This window comes from Lethenteron reissneri, chromosome 4 (assembly GCF_015708825.2).
Source record: "Lethenteron reissneri isolate LAM-NWPU_2019-01 chromosome 4, ASM1570882v1, whole genome shotgun sequence".
NCBI classification, from domain to species: domain Eukaryota; kingdom Metazoa; phylum Chordata; class Hyperoartia; order Petromyzontiformes; family Petromyzontidae; genus Lethenteron; species Lethenteron reissneri.
In genome coordinates this window covers 5,378,222-5,394,405 of record NC_083782.1, presented here as the reverse complement: position 1 = coordinate 5,394,405, position 16,184 = coordinate 5,378,222, and the positions used below count along the sequence as shown (strand labels likewise).

The 16,184-nt window shown below is 56.0% G+C and overlaps 2 protein-coding genes across 4 annotated transcripts in view; one reads left to right on the top strand and one right to left on the bottom strand.

The window, feature by feature from the left end:
• The first annotated feature begins 2,582 nt into the window (after positions 1-2,582).
• LOC133349707 (zinc finger protein 501-like) lies at positions 2,583-7,386 on the top strand. Of its 2 annotated transcripts, XM_061563395.1 has the most exons (3): positions 2,583-2,869; positions 3,904-3,988; positions 5,735-7,386. In XM_061563395.1, the coding sequence occupies exon 3, from the start codon at positions 5,851-5,853 to the stop codon at positions 6,811-6,813; it is 963 nt and encodes a 320-aa protein (XP_061419379.1). In that variant the 5' UTR covers positions 2,583-2,869; positions 3,904-3,988; positions 5,735-5,850; the 3' UTR covers positions 6,814-7,386. The 2 variants fall into 2 exon arrangements, with proteins under 2 accessions (XP_061419379.1, XP_061419371.1); XM_061563387.1 differs by lacking the exon at positions 2,583-2,869 and having other exon boundaries at positions 3,653-3,988.
• An 811-nt stretch (positions 7,387-8,197) lies between these two features.
• The window catches only part of CARM1 (coactivator associated arginine methyltransferase 1), a 28,001-nt gene continuing 20,014 nt past the window's right edge, over positions 8,198-16,184 (bottom strand). Inside the window, exons 8-16 of one of the 2 annotated variants that reach the window (XM_061563095.1) lie at positions 15,724-15,805; positions 15,051-15,136; positions 14,542-14,631; positions 13,999-14,136; positions 12,522-12,611; positions 11,779-11,876; positions 11,012-11,098; positions 10,660-10,728; positions 8,198-9,576 (exon numbers count right to left, since the gene is read on the bottom strand). In XM_061563095.1, the coding sequence (XP_061419079.1) occupies positions 9,446-9,576; positions 10,660-10,728; positions 11,012-11,098; positions 11,779-11,876; positions 12,522-12,611; positions 13,999-14,136; positions 14,542-14,631; positions 15,051-15,136; positions 15,724-15,805 (871 nt within the window). In that variant the 3' untranslated portion in view covers positions 8,198-9,445. The remainder of the gene's footprint in view (positions 9,577-10,659; positions 10,729-11,011; positions 11,099-11,778; positions 11,877-12,521; positions 12,612-13,998; positions 14,137-14,541; positions 14,632-15,050; positions 15,137-15,723; positions 15,806-16,184) is intronic. The other variant, XM_061563103.1, reaches the window with a different exon arrangement.

Genomic DNA, 16,184 nt, shown 5'->3' with positions numbered 1-16,184 from the left:
TCACGCCGGCTTGTGCCCGCCCTCACAGTCGGGCATATTTGCGGAATACACCACGCCGCCGTTGACCCTGGCCATTGACCGAGCAACCCAACGTTCCTACCAGCTCCCTCCGCAGGAGGAATGTGTTTAATGTGATTGTTCTCTATCCACACGTGGTTCACTTTCGGAGCATTCATCTCGCCACGCATCTTCGCAAACGTGTCGGCTGCTGTTCCCTTGTCATTGTTTACGATTTGTACACGTGCATCATGCGATGACGTGATGACAAACGAGAAAGTCTGCCGCTGCTGTAAAACACATCGGTCATCAAAGAACACCGCCTGGACTTGCTGGCCCACGATACCGCCGGGCATCGGAGAGAAGAGATCGGCAACAAAGACAAAGATCCCCCGTGTAGCCTTAACAGACTGTTGTGGCAAGTGCTGTTAGCGAGTAGCACATGAAGGCCGGCCCGGTACACGAGGGAGTGGGTAGGTGGCTAGCACCATGCCCGACCGCCTTTGTCTCCCCAGTGGCAATTTATTTGTTACACCGCACCAGGTACTTATTTGAGTCCGAGCCGACCTAAGGAAGGCCCAGAACCGGTCAGATAATCGTCACTGGTGTTGTTCGTGAGCGAGAGTCGAACTCGGATCGCGTGCTGATCGCTCCACCACCGCCCCCCCCACAAAAGGGGCTGGGGCATGATTTTGTGCAAGTCCATCGAGTTTGTAAATGCACTGCTGGACGAAGGGCCTTTACGTCACGTTTGGTCCCAGAAATTGAAACGATGATGATTGCTGGTGAGCTGTGGAACCAAACGGCGCAAGAAGGGCAGGGCGCCTGGGAGTGGAGCGTGGGAAGAAATCCAAGTGACGACGACTCCAGACTTGGCAAGTGGAGACGTGGCCGTCCGTCGGGGGTGCCAGGAGCTCGGGGCACAAACGACTGAATCGTGACTGCAGGAACTCATATTCTTGGTTGTTTCGGTAAAGTCACGTAGATAGAAAACAAAAAATAAAATTTTTATAAATAAATAAACATTTAAATTGCAATATTTTCTAATTATTTTTATTGCTTATTTTCATTTGATTTCACTTTTATTTTTTGCTTTCATCATTTTTATTTATTTTCTTTTTTGCTTTCTATCTACGTGACTTTAACGAAAGAACCAAGAATACAAAAAACTACTGTTTATATAACAACATCTTTATTTGACCAGGTAAGAACCGCTGAGCTCCAAACGCTCTTTCAGAAGCTACCTGGCCACAGGTCGTAAGCTCAACAAAGTTGCTTATAATCTCGTGGACATTTTGAGCAGCCAAATACTCTAAACGCGTGATGTTGATTCTAAATGTGGAGGGAACAACCAGAGGACCGGGGGAAAAACCCACGCGACCACGTTCATAGAGAAAAACTCCAAATATACAGCAGCATCAGGGTCGGGATCGAACCCACGACCTCCTGTATACCAGGCGAGGCAGTTAACATCTCCTAGCCACTGTGGTGATGATGAGAGAGACACGCAAACTCCAAATATACAGCAGCAGGCGTCAGGGTCGGTATTGAACCCACGACCTCCTGTAGACCAGGCGAGGGAGTTAACATCTTGCCACCGCAGCGGCCCGTGGGACCTCGAGTGGGACCTCGAGCTGTTCTCCAGCCGAGGAACTTGAACCGATCACCTGCCACTGCGAAGGTTCGAACCCGGGACCCTGTGGGGGGAGTGGGGGAGGGGACCCTGTGGGGGGGGAGGGGACCCTGTGAGGGGGAGGGGGGGAGGGAGGACCCTGTGGGGGGAGGGGACCCTGTGGGGGGTGCGGGGGAGGGGACCTTGTGGGGGGGAGGGGGGACCTTGTGGGGGGGGAGGGGACCCTGTGGGGGGGAGGGGACCCTGTGGGGGGGGAGGGGACCCTGTGGGGGGGAGGGGACCCTGTGGGGGGGAGGGGACCCTGTGGGGGGGAGGGGACCCTGTGGGGGGGGAGGGGACCCTGTGGGGGGGGAGGGGACCCTGTGGGGGGGGGGGACCCTGTGGGGGGGGGACCCTGTGGGGGGGAGAGGACCCTGTGGGGGGGGAGGGGCCCTGTGGGGGGGAGGGGACCCTGTGGGGGGGAGGAAACCCTGTGGGGGGGAGGGGACACTGTGGGGGGGGAGGGGACCCTGTGGGGGGGAGGGGACCCTGTGGGGGGGGAGGGGACCCTGTGGGGAGGAGGGGACCCTGTGGGGTGGGGGGGACCCTGTGGGGGGGAGGGGACCCTGTGGGGGGGGGGGGACCCTGTGGGGGGGAGGGGACCCTGTGGGGGGGGGGACCCTGTGGGGGGTGGGGGGGGGGACCCTGTGGGGGGGGGGACCCTGTGGGGGGTGGGGGGGGGGACCCTGTGGGGGGTGGGGGGGGGGGACCCTGTGGGGGGGAGGGGACCCTGTGGGGGGGGGATCCTGTGGGGGGTGGGGGGGGGGGACCCTGTGGGGGGGAGGGGACCCTGTGGGGGGGGGGGACCCTGTGGGGGGTGGGGGGGGGGACCCTGTGGGGGGTGGGGGGGGGGGGGACCCTGTGGGGGGGAGGGGACCCTGTGGGGGGGGGGAGGGGACTCTGCGGCGTCCGCGTCTTCTTCTTCTTCAGCTCGTTCACCACCGCCACGTGTGGGGCAGCTGGCGGGTACTTTACGCGCCTTTCCCTTCACCTCGTTCGGCTCCGAGGAGGAGGTGGGGGGGTTCTTCACGCGCTCTTCAAGTTCCCCGTCTCGTCGAGAGCGGCGGGACTTCAGCAAGCCCCCTGTTGCATTTGTGGCCTAAACCCCACGGGACCCCCGGCTCTTGCCTAGAACCCGCGCCGAGCGAGGCTCGCCGAGGCCGGGGGCAGCGGGAGAGGCGTCGCGGGGGGTCCCGAGAGGTGAGGGAGGCGGGTGAGGAGGTGAGGGTGGCGGGTGAGGAGGTGAGGGAGGAGGGTGAGGGTGGAAGGTGAGGAGGTGAGGGAGGAGGGTGAGGGTGGAGGGTGAGGAGGTGAGGGAGGAGGGTGAGGAGGTGAGGGAGGAGGGTGAGGGTGGAGGGTGAGGAGGTGAGGGAGGAGGGTGAGGGTGGAGGGTGAGGAGGTGAGGGAGGAGGGTGAGGGTGGAGGGTGAGGAGGTGAGGGAGGAGGGTGAGGAGGTGAGGGAGGAGGGTGAGGGTGGAGGGTGAGGAGGTGAGGGAGGAGGGTGAGGAGGTGAGGGGTGAGGGTGGAGGGTGAGGAGGTGAGGGAGGAGGGTGAGGAGGTGAGGGAGGAGGGTGAGGGTGGAGGGTGAGGAGGTGAGGGAGGAGGGTGAGGGTGAGGAGGTGAGGGAGGATGGTGAGGAGGTGAGGGTGGAGGGTGAGGAGGTGAGGGAGGAGGGTGAGGGTGGAGGGTGAGGAGGTAAGGGTGGAGGGTGAGGAGGTGAGGGTGGCGGGTGAGGAGGTGAGAGTGGTGAGGGTGGAGGAGGGTGAGGAGGTGAGGGTGGAGGAGGGTGAGGAGGTGAGGGTGGAGGAGGGTGAGGAGGTGAGGGTTGAGGGTGAGGAGGTGAGCGAGGCGGGTGAGGAGGAGGTGAGGGTGAGGAGGTGAGGGTGGCGGGTGAGGAGGTGAGAGTGGTGGGTGAGGTGGTGAGGGTGGAGGAGGGTGAGGAGGTGAGGGTGGAGGAGGGTGAGGAGGTGAGGGTTGAGGGTGAGGAGGTGAGCGAGGCGGGTGAGGAGGAGGTGAGGGTGGAGGGTGAGGAGGCGAGGATGGTGAGCGATGAGGTGGGTGAGGAGGTTGGTGAGCAGGTCCGCACCGTGAAGGAGGAGGTGTTCGCGTGGGACGATGATGGTGATGATGGTGGTGGTGATGGTGGTGGTGGTGGTGATGGTGGTGATGATGGTGGTGGTGGTGGTGATGATGGTGGTGATGATGGTGGTGGTGGTGCTGCTGCTGCTGTGGAGGGCGAGAGGGTACGCGTCCAGGTTCATCACCTCGCACCGGTCGTCGTGAAGACCGAAGTCGTGAAGGAAGAAGATGAAGATGAAGGTTCGTTGTCTGACTGGCTGCGTGCGACTGGTGTGCCCGAGTGCGTCCTCGTGTACGACTGGTCGTGGTGTCTGCTGTGTTGTTGTATAATAATGTGCATGACGTGTGTGCTTTGTGTTGTGTGTGTGTGTTGTTTCTAAATATTGTGGTAGGATGGTCCAGATGTGTTCTGACCGACCAATTAATTGACCTCTAAAAAATGCCCCCTTTGCACATTCATTTGTGTTTGAAAAATAATTAAGTTTTATGGAATTAAATGGGGGGGGGGGGGGTCACAAGACATCTGGACCATCCTGTACATGAATGACTGTCTTTATGCTGTAGGTGCTCGCTTACAGCACTTGATCCTATAGTCTTGTTAAGTCTTTAAAACACATACACCCCTTATCAGGGCCTATCGCCACTACATTACGTGTACGCACAAGATTTGAGCTTAGCCGCGTTATGCGCGCATTGGAAAGCGGCCTAACAATGACAAATTCCCCTTCTTCTGGTGTAAATGTTTACTCCACGCGACTTTAAGAGCACGAGTTAATTTGCGTCTCAACCACAATGCTAGAAACACCCAAAGCAGTGGAGGCGCTTGGCAGTGGTCGAGTTTCAAAGGATGTGCCCGGCGTGGTTGAACCGGCACAGATTAAAGCCCTGGGTTTGACTCCAGGTCTCGGTCACCCATAATGAAATACGTTTTCTCAAGTTAAGTGAAATTGTTGGGTGTCAGCCCGGCCACCAAAACAATGCACAGAAAAAGCATCGATATGTTGAATTATAATTCAGAAAAAAAAATATACAGTAAAACCTTGGATTGCGAGTGTCTTGGTCTGCGAGTGTTTTGCAAGACGAGCAATTTATTTTTATTAAATATGAATTTGATAAACGAGCGAGGTCTTGCAATACGAGTAGCACGTGTATACGCTTTGTCTTCCGAGCGTCACGTGATCACAACTGATATACGAGTGCTTTGATGTACGAGTGCTTTGGATTACAAGCACTTTTCCGGAACTAATTATGCTCGCAATCCAAGGCTTTACAGTATATCTGTTTTAAATACCGTGGCGTTAATCTCACAGCAAGAGCTTCTGGGAAAGCACGCCCCCTATCAAGTAAAGCAGTGGCCTTCATTGCAAGGCCACGTGCGGCTCTGATGTGCTGCTGTCACAAACCCCCAATGGTTTCAAATGTGTGGCGGCCCTCACACCGATGAGGTCTTATCGGCGAACGTGACCCCATGAGTGAAGAACACTCGTCTCAAGGAAAGAGATCACTTTTTAAAATCCTTTATATTAAGTTCGCTTGCTTGCGTGCTTGCTTGCTTACGACCGTGCAAATCTTACGGTCGTTTTTTAACCCACTTCCCGTGATCCAATCGAGCTGACACTAGGGAAAACAAATTAAATATTTAATTACCAATTGCTTAATACTGGCAGGCAATCATCTGACCCATAGGTGGCAGCCATCTCAAGCCAGAGGACGAGAGGACTCTAGCCGCCATGCATATAAAGGATTTAGAGTGAAAAACTTTGTTTTTACGGGTTATACTTATTCAAAAGTCCTGTGGAACTGTTTTCTTCCATGGGGTGTTCTGCAACAACTCTGGGTGCAAGGCTCAACGAAGATTTCCAAATCCTTCATCGCATGATATTATACTACACGAGCACAATTAAAATAATTAGGGGAGGGGGCTGGGAGGGAAAAATCCAAAATAAATGTTCACGTCTGTATTTTATCGTCATGTATTATCAATAGATGTGGCCGACTCAAGCTCCGAGCCCGGCACGGCACGTTCATCCCCGCGTTTGAAAAGGGACGGATCGTCCGACCTCTTGAAGCTCTGCCAAAGCCCAAACGGTCACAACAAAATCATGGAGATCAGGATTCATCTCACGAGGTTACCCAGGTCTGTGAGTGAACTCCTCCAGTGCCGTGCGTCTTCCACCTCGCTCGGTACGCATCCACCGCAGTGCCGGTCTGTGTTCATCAAACGAGGGCACAAGTTGGGAGCGGAGGAGAAGCGGCGCCGGTTGAGAGAGAAGCAGTCGAGGCCGCTGCAACCGGCGGCCGAGCATCGCGAAGGCAACAAGAAGAAGTGGGGAAGCTTCGTCTGCGCCAAGTGCGGCAAGACGTACCGATACGCGGGCGGCTTGCGGAGGCACCAGCTGTCCCACGCGCCCGCGGGCGAGCGCAGCTTCGAGTGCGGCAAGTGCGGCAAAGCGTTCGGCAGCCAGTGGGCGGCAGTGCGGCACGAGCGCAACCACGGGGCCGAGAGGGTCTTCCGGTGCCCCGCGTGCCCCCGCGCGTTCACGCAGCCCGACAGCCTGGCGCGGCACGGCGCGGTGCACACGGGCACGCGGGCCTACGCCTGCCACCTGTGCCCCAAGGCTTACACGCAGTCGGCAACGCTGCACAAGCACCTGCGCTGGCACTCGGGCGCGAGGCCCTTCGTCTGCGGCCGCTGCGGCCGGACGTTCGCGCGGAGCGACGTGCTCGCCAAGCACGCTCGCACCCACACGGGCGAGCGGCCATACCTGTGCCACGAGTGCGGTCTGCCGTTCGCGCGGGCCTTCACGCTGGACGAGCACGTGAAGCGCATGCACCCGCAGCCGCGGCCGGAGTTCGAGCCGAGGACGAGCGGGCAGGACGGCGCCAAGAGGTTACGTGGGAAGGCACGCCAGGAGCGAGACGGGGTAGACGCACGTAAGAAGAGGGAAACACGAGTACGGGGGGAGACCGCGGGGAGCGAGAGGGGAGACGGAGGTATGGGACTGGAAGACCACAGGGAAGGAGAGCGTGGAGACGCCGGGAGGTGTGGAAATGGGAGACCGTGATGGAGAAAACGTGGAGAGGGGAGAAACAGGATGGAGAGACACGGGGAGGGGAGGCAGAGATGGGACACTTGGAGACATGGGGAGAGACATGGACAGGAGAAATAGGAACATGGATTAGAGTACACTCAGGTCAAAGACAATGACTTAAAGTTAGTGGGCTTGGACAGAACACAGCCAGAAGAGGTGATGATGGCTAATGGTCGAGACCACCCAAGATATGCCAGAGAGGACGTTCGTTGCGGAGATGGAGCAATGCAGATGGCTCCTGTACATGGAGCGACATGCTCACCAAGCTGATGAATTGACATTTTGTATCACCTGGACCAGAGATGATGATAGTGTGGCCAGGGAGGGGGTCATCTAACAGTGGATAGGTCATGTCTAATTTACTGTTCTTCCTTGAATTACTTTATCTTCCTATGGTTGAGGTACGCATGTTACTGCGACCCCCTGCTCTGTAATATTGAATTTGGCTGAAAATGTTAATGGTAACTTCGTGTTAATGCAGTCCCTTTCCATTGATATTTTAAGCCAGTCCTATACTTGAGTTGACAAACAAATAGTATCATTCTTTTTTCGCTTAAATGACTCGTGCATTTCAAGACAACTTACTCCCGACTTTTACTCCACCAGGAAACATGTAACGTTTGCCTATGCAAATATTATTACTGCTGTTGATAAGTGGGCCTACTGGTTCCCACACTGTACACTCCAGAGGCTGCAGGTTCCATCTCGCAGCCCCGGTATTTTTGAAACAATGGTGCAAGTTTTTAAATCCTTTATATTAAGTTCGCTCGCTTGCGCGCTTACGACCGTGCAAATCTTTCGGTCGTTTAACTCACTTCCCGTGATCCAATCGAGCTGACATTTTGCACACAGACTCGTTGTGCGTGGCAATTTATTTTCGTGAAATTTTTTTTCCAAAATTTTACACTTTTTAGGAAAAAATTAATTATATTTAATTACCAATTGCTTAATGGTGGCAGGCAATCATCTGACCCATCGGTGGCAACCATCTCAAGCCAGAGGACGAGAGGACTCTAGCCACCACGCATATAAAGGATTTATAGTGAAAAACTTTGTTTTTACGGGTTAATTTTTTAAACCCACACCTGTCTAGCCAGCCGGTACAACCAACGACCAGGAGGTCGTATGCAATGGGGGTAAACGTGTGGATACTCCCACCTTCCAGGAAGTCTGGCCTACATGGAAGAGTAGGCCAAAGGCTCTCTAGAGCTCCCTCACGACAGGACTTATCCAGCAGCAGTGGTGCGAGCAATAAATTGCAGGGCTGTACCTTTAGACATTCTTTCGAGGCAACCAACGACTTAATTTACACATCCGCAGCTGGCAGCACAATGAGAAGCACACGCGACCAAGGGACTAACCATTGTACGCAACAATTTTATTGAAAACAGACCACCAAATTCCTTCCGATGAAGTAAAAAAAAGAAAACCATACTGCAGGAATAACTAATTTCCTTCCCCTCGCTCGAGACTCCCGTCGACGCGAGCCAGTGTAGCCCAGTAGGACGGCAACCTCCATCGCTTTATAATCGAACGAAAAAAAATATAACGGTACTAATCGACAATAAATTGTGTAGTAGCCTTACCTTCAAAAATGCGCCCGGTATGGATTTTTGGCCCAATAGCATTAGGCGAGAGAACGTGCAAGGGGGGCCCCCTCCCTCTTTGGGCTACATTAACCCACGGCCTCCATAAAGAATTCCACGATGGGGGGGGGGGGGGGGGGGTGGCACCCATCAACCCCCAAGAATTTCACAAGTTCGTTAGCACGCACCAAAAAAGTTTCAAAGATACGTAGGGATCGTCTACACCGGCCGCGTGAACGGCAAAGCCACGAAGAGAGAGACGCAGCCCCGGGCGTGGAGTTGCGACCAACACGACTCGTCGGGGCAAAACGTCTCCCGTCCGTTAACTTCCTGAACCAAAGCGCCGCGTTGGGGCGCGCGGGGCGCATTAAACGGCACCTGGAGCGAGCACGCACGCAGCTTCGCTCTAACCGAGTGTGGCGAGAACCTGACGGACAGAGACCCGACCAGAGACCTTCAAAACCCAACACCGGCGTGTTGACTGGCAGGAACGTTCAACTGTTGACACATTTGGTGGAGATAAAAAACGCGGAGTTGTGGGGGAGATGCGCAAGAACAAAACTAAAACAATAACTCAACAGACTCGTCGTCATCACGCGCAACGGCAGAGCTTAATGTCAACCGCGTCAATTATTTCCGCACACCCGGCACACCACATCCAGTACACATCTTTCGCCATCGTCTGGTACATCAGTCACGCGTAACCCTCCAGCCTTAGTAGCTACCCGGAAAACATTCGATGAGAAAATAAACCCTGCTTGCACACGCCATCAGCAGCAGTCAGACTTCCCCCATCCCGTACATCAGCAGCCGCCAAAGTTCAGAGTTCGTGGTGCCACGGGGTCTTCCCCGTGGACCCTGGAGAAGTCCGCAGTGCGCGGGGGAGACTCGGCGCGTCCGTTGGTTTTGGGGGCAGGAGGGGGGGGGCGTGGGTGGTTGCGGTGTCGGACGTTGGTCGCCACGCGGCAAGGGGGTTGTGGCGGCAGGGCGGGCGGGCGGGCGCTGGCATGGCGCGGGCCTCAGCTGCCGTAGTGCACCACGGAGCTCGTGACCATGGACATGGGCGACGCCATGGAGATGGCGGCGCCCGACATGGAGAAGGGCACGTTCACCGGGTAGTAGGAGCTGCTGGGCTGCAGGCTCGACCCCCCTGCGCTCGCAAAACACCACGGCACAACGGTCACGCCCTGCCACGACAAGAACCCAGAGCGCCGCCGCCGCCTCTTCCTCCTCCGGCAGGCACGAGAATCAGCAGCAGCACGAGCAGCAGCAGCACGAGCAGCAGCAGGAGCAGCAGCAGGAGCAGCAGCAGCACGAGTAGGAGCAGCAGCAGCACGAGTAGGAGCAGCAGCAGCAGCACGAGTAGGAGCAGCAGCAGCACGAGTAGGAGCAGCAGCAGCATGAGTAGGAGCAGCAGCAGCAGCAGCACGAGTAGGAGCAGCAGCAGCAGCACGAGTAGGAGCAGCAGCAGCACGAGTAGGAGCAGCAGCAGCACGAGTAGGAGCAGCAGCAGCAGCAGCACGAGTAGGAGCAGCAGGAGCAGCACGAGCAGCAGCAGCATGTGTAGGAGCAGCACCAGCAGCAGCACGTGTAGGAGCAGCAGCAGCACGAGTAGGAGCAGCACGAGTAGGAGCAGCACTTTCAGCGTTTGGCAGCAGCGGCGGCGGCAAGGAATCGGATTGAGATTGCGCTCACAGGGTTGGGCACAAGGAGGCGAGGGTCTTTGTGTCCACGTGTCACACTCGTATAGTTGTGTTTGCTCCGCAGCTTCTGGTGCACAGTCGCGCACGTGTGTGTGCACGTGTGTGCGCGTGTACACGCTTGTGTTTTGACTCATGATGGCACGAAAACGCAAGGCCATGACGAGATTTATCCTCGAGGATGTAATTATCGGTGGCGATCGGCGTCGGCGTCTCCGTAATTGTGCATCGGCACTCGCTGGACGGATTTCGTGGGCGGCTATGTACGTGGCAAAGCTCGCTAGACCGCGTTCGAGCGCGGCGTGGGAGACACGCGTTCGCCTTCTACAAACGGAAGATTGCAAACTTTATTTTCAACCACGACACATCTCCCAACCTGTCGCTTTTGCTTCCTGCCATACGAACAGCAAAGACCGCTGGCGAGCGAAGACGCATTTACACGGGGGGGTTAAGCCTCGCTCTCTTTGGGTTTGCCGAGCCCAAGTTGGCTGCACTGACGTTGGGTGCGAGCGGTCGGAGCGAGCGCCACTCACCCTGCACGAAGCCCGTGCTCATGATGGAGCCCTGCCGCGCGGGGCTGTGGTTCACGATGCCCGCGTTCGCTGGGGAGCAAAGACAAAGACAGAGATCCCCCCCCCCCCGTATAGCAGACTGTAGGGGGCAAGTGCTGTTAGCGAGCGCCTATCAAGGGTGGCCACAGCCACGCCATGCGACGCCCGTGCATGTGTGCTCGCAAAGATAAAAAAAAAAATCGCAGACGACCACCTTATGAAAAGCAACGGAAATGAAATGCATGTGAAAAGGGGGGCTACTTGCTCCAAAGGCTGTCGGGGAAGGAGGTTCGTGCCATCACCCCCCACCCGTCCTCGTAGCGCTGTGACTCACCGACGGGGATGAGGTTGTTGTGGGAGACGCCGAACCCCCCGGTCCCCATGACTGAGCTGAGATCGTAGGCAGCTGGCATCACCCCGGCTGTGGACAGAAAGACGCACACGGACGGGAGAAGGCCGTCAAGGCTGAGTTTGGGGGAGGTGGCCAGGTGGGTCAGTGATGCAGGAGTGGGCAAGTGAGCTAGTGAGTGGGTGAAGTAGTGGGCGGGTGAGCTAGTGAGTGGGTGAAGTAGTGGGCGGGTGAGCTAGTGAGTGGGTGAAGTAGTGGGCGGGTGAGCTAGTGGACGAGTAAGTGGTAAAGTTAAACGGGCAAAAAAAACGACGATGTATTGGCTAAACGAGTGAGCGGGTGAGTGTTCAAGCAGCCAGGTGGGTGGACAAGGCAGCACGCGAGTGTGCAATTGAGTTGTGTGACTAGGTGGGTGATTGTGTGACTAGGTGGGTGACTGAGCGCGTGACTGAGCGGGTGACTGAGCGCGTGACTGAGCGCGTGACAGAGCGCGTGACAGAGCGCGTGACAGAGCGCGTGACAGAGCGCGTGACTGAGCGCGTGACTGAGCGCGTGACTGAGCGCGTGACTGAGCGCGTGACTGAGCGGGTGACTGAGCGCGTGCCAGAGCGCGTGCCAGAGCGCGTGACTGAGCGCGTGACTGAGCGCGTGACTGAGCGCGTGACTGAGCGCGTGACTGAGCGCGTGACTGAGCGTGTGATTGACCGAGTGATTGAGAGCGAGTGAGTGAGCGATTGAGACGCGGTCGTTACCGGGTGCGACCCCGTAGGTACCCGTTGAGTTCCACAGGTTCTCAGAGGGCGACGTGTACTGGGAGCCCGGGGGAGGGGAGGGGGCCGCTCCCGTGTACCTGCAAACAGAGAAGTCAGGTGACCCCCCCCGCCCAACAATGAAACCATCCGTAACACGGGGGGTCGGTGACGATAAGTTGATACAATTAGCTGATACAATTAGAACAAATCTTTATTATAAAGTTGTCTTGCAATTAGGGACGTATCCTCGAGGCAATCGGCCACACTGTAATTGACATCTAAATTACACGCACCGATGCTGTCGGTGTGTGTAATTTAGATATCAATTACAAGTTACAAATGTCATTAAATTGCACAGGCCCCAAGCTAGTGCGGGGAGGCAGAACGTCGGGCATCGTCCCCCGTGACAACACGCACCGCCAATTAGCACGGCTGGCTACGTAGGGTGCGAAAGAAATTCAACGTACGTGCATACAACCTGGACATGCATCGGACAGCCGTACACAGCACAAGCAGGAACACCCCACGCCGTGATTTAGATTCCCTCCCCCACCCATCTTGCAAAGCTCTTCATAATAAAGGTTGATTTTTTCAAGATTTGAAGGTTTATTTTTTGTTTGTTAGATTGCATAAATATGAATGCGTCGTTAACTCACCACCACAACCCAATAGTAAACAAAACGTGCCAACTAGCTATACTTAAGCAAAGTAGGTGGAACACGAGGCGATGGACGGCCACACACCTGAAGAACGGGTTCTTGAGGTCGAGGAGGTTACGCGAGCGTGACCCCGTCTGATCCATCGTGGCTTCGATCTCGATGTCGTAGCTCTGCCTGTGGTGACGAGGAGGAGGAACAACGAGGGGAAGGGGTGACGATGCGGCGCGCTGAATATGAATAAACGCGCACAATTTGAGCGACGCGCAGTGCGTTCTGTCGCACTGTACGTAACCAAGCGTGTTAATTGAGAGGTTCATTAGATCCAGATGCGCGCGGAAAAGCACAGACAAGCGGGCAAGGTAGCCAGAATAGGCGCTACCCAGAACCGGCCCTAGACCTTTGGGGGCCCTAAGCAAAATTTGGTTGGAGGCCCCTTTGATGTATGATTTTTTTCACCCACTCGCTAGCAGTGACTCTAGGGGGCCCTCTGCTGGCCACGGGGCCCTTTGGAATTGCAAGGGTCGCTTAGTGGCTGGGCCGGCTCTGGCGCTACCAATAATTGCCCAAGCTCTGTGGCCCTACATTTGGATGTGTTTGGCACAACTCCTTTGACGAGTGTTTATATGCGAGAGGGGAAACCGGAGCAACCGAAGATAAACCCACGGGTCCAATTATTTTGGCATTGCAACGGCTGTGAGCGGTAAAGTGCAGTGTGGTTATGCACGGTTGAGAGCGCGATGTGGCCGTGGTGTGGTGCTGTACTTGGGAGTATGATGTGGTTGGAAGTGCGATGTGGCTATTGTGTAGTGCTGTGGTTGGGAGTGCGATGTGGCCGTGGTGTGTATGTGCTGTGGTTGGGAGTGAGGTGTGTATGTGCTGTGGTTGGGAGTGCGATGTGGCCGTGGTGTGTATGTGCTGTGGTTGGGAGTGCGATGTGGCCGTGGTGTGTATGTGCTGTGGTTGGGAGTGCGATGTGGCCGTGGTGTGTATGTGGTGTCGTTGGGAGTGCAATGTGGCTGTGATGTGGTTGCGAGCGCGATGTGGCCGTGGTGTGTATGTGGTGTCGTTGGGAGTGCGATGTGGCTATTATGTAGTGCTGTGGTTGGGAGTGAGATGTGGCTGAGGTGTTTTGCTGTGGTTGGGAGTGCGATGTGGCTGAGGTGTGGTGCAGTGGTGTGGTTGCGAGTGCTATGTGGCTATTATGTAGTGTTGTGGTTGGGAGTGAGATGTGGCTGAGGTGTTTTGCTGTGGTTGGGAGTGCGATGTGGCCGTGATGTGTATGTGGTGTGGTTCAGAGTGCTATGTGGCTATTGTGTAGTGCTGTGGTTGGGAGAGTGCGATGTGGCCGTGATGTGGTTAGGAGTGCGATGTGGTTGTGATGTGTATGTGGTGTGGTTGGGAGTGCCATGTGGCTGTGATGTGTATGTGGTGTGGCTGCGAATGCTATGTGGCTGAGGTGTGGTGCTCTGGTGTGGTTGAGTGTGCGATGTGGCCGTGATGTGTATGTGGTGTGGTTGGGAGTGCGATGTAGCTGAGGTGTGGTGCAGTGGTGTGGCCGCACCTCTTGTTGGCGGAGAGCACCACGGTTCCGGAGAGCGTGTCGCCCTCCTTGGCGAAGAGCGGCGTCTGTAGGAGGCACCTAACCTGGTACCAGTGAGTGAGCGGCTCCGTGGGGGAGGTGGACAGCCACACCGTCACCCTGCACCCACACCACCACCACCACGTGTCAGTGTAGAAAGATCTCCCGTACAGCCTCAACAGACTGTTGGGGCAAATGCTGTTAGCGAGTAGCACTGATAAAGGCAAGAAAGGCACACGAGAGGTGGTGGGTGGGGCCAGCACCACGCCCAGCGATGTTTACACACTGCGCGAGGTACTCCTGTTGAGGCTGAGGCAACCTAGGGGAGGCCCAGGACCAGTTCAGATAATGTCACTGGTGTTGCCAATGAGCGGAAATCGAACTCGGGCTGCCGGGATCGTAGCACAGCGTGCTAACTGCTACACCACCGCTCCCACCTCAGTGTACACACGCACACGGTTTTATTACTCATGCTGGCCATGTGAAAAAGGACTTGGTGGGAACGGGGGGCAGGGGGGTGCGTACATCGATCCGATGAAGGCGACGTCGAACCAGAAGGCGAGGCCGTGAACGAGACCAGACTGGTTCATGTGGAACTTGAATGGGATCTCCAACCTGCGGACGCACAAGCACATGAACACGCAAAATCACACGTTAACACTCACATGAACACGCACATGAACACGCACAATCACACGTTAACACTCAGGCAAAGCACACGGGAACATAGACATGCGTACAGACACACATTACCACATGAGGACAAAGACCCCCCCCCACTCCCGTGTAGCCTTAACAGACTGTTTTGGGCAAGTGCTGTTAGCGAGTAGCACCTATGAAGGCTGGCACTGGACACGATGGGTATGGGTGACCACCAGGCCCAGCCGCCTTTGTCTCCCCAGTGGCGATGTTTACACGCTAGATGTTATTTACGCGTGACTGCGAGAGATGACATTTGCTTAGGGAGAGGTCTTCCATCCAGCAGTGGATTGATCACGGCTGAAGATGATGATGATTGCAAGGAATATTCACACCTGTGTAGATCTTCCTCCTTGGCATCCAGGAAGTTGACCGTGTACTTCATGGACTTCGCCATCAAGATCCGGATGTCAAACGTGTCCTGCGGAAACACACGGTATGTGCGCGCGTGTGCGGGGAGGGGACTCGCCAACTCGCCCCCCCCCCCGACTCTCGAACCGCGGACGAGGCTCGCGACGATACGGAGACCCCGCACGACGCATCGCGCGATGTTGCCAGCCACGGCAACTGCTCCGTCCGTTTTTGTAAAATGTTGCACCGTCGAGATTGTCATCCGACGTTTAATCTTTGTTCCGATACTGTGTGGTTTCACCAATAAAAACGTGTACAAAGTGACGATCGGAATAATTAAAATGTGTAAAATTAACTGCGAGTATCAGTAAACGTTGACGCTTTGCAATTACGTTACACCGTTAATGTCGCGGTTCATTTGACGAACCAACTGTTTTGGTCGTGCAACTGACGGCACGTGCATTACAAGCATGACACTTTTGCGGTGCCCCACCACCGTGGAACCGCGTGGTACCCTCATTGCCGGTTCCGATCACTCGCTATGCCGAGTCACAGCTGTCCACCACGGCGTCGCCCACCGGCTCGCTCGCCATCCTCCGCACGCGACCGCACGACTCGCGCCGCACGGAAGACGGCCGAGCGGTTGGGCGGACTCACCACAACCGGCTGACGGAAGTACTCCTCCACCGCCGCCGCCCTGAGGCTTGATAAGTCCACACCGTGGAAGGACTGCTGGTACCTGGCGCGACCGACGACACGTCCACCGATCACCAACCATTCCAATCAGCGCCATTCCGAACCACCGCCACCACCAACAACAATCATCACCAACACTCCAACACCAGACAATCGCCACCATCATCATCGCCAACACTCCAACTTTACCAATGACGTAATTATCACCATCCCTGACACCGTGATCAGACACCACCATCAGACACATTCACATCAAGTGGTCCAGCCTGATCAGGTGGAGACGATTTTATCCATCTCAGAAGGGCAACAACGAGGATGACGAAAATGCCGATGTTTAAAAAAAAAACTCTACTCATGAAAAGAACGGAGCAATCGGCGTCCCTCCCCTGCTGAAAAAACTTAGGACACCCAAAAAAACAACG

Bases quoted from the DNA above. Each gene is read 5' to 3' on its own strand.
- LOC133349707 (XM_061563387.1), top strand. From the start codon at position 3,709: ATGGTGAGCGATGAGGTGGGTGAGGAGGTTGGTGAGCAGGTCCGCACC. The intron at 3,989-5,734 runs GTTCGTTGTCTG...TATTATCAATAG, and splicing joins GGAAGAAGATGAAGATGAAG to ATGTGGCCGACTCAAGCTCC.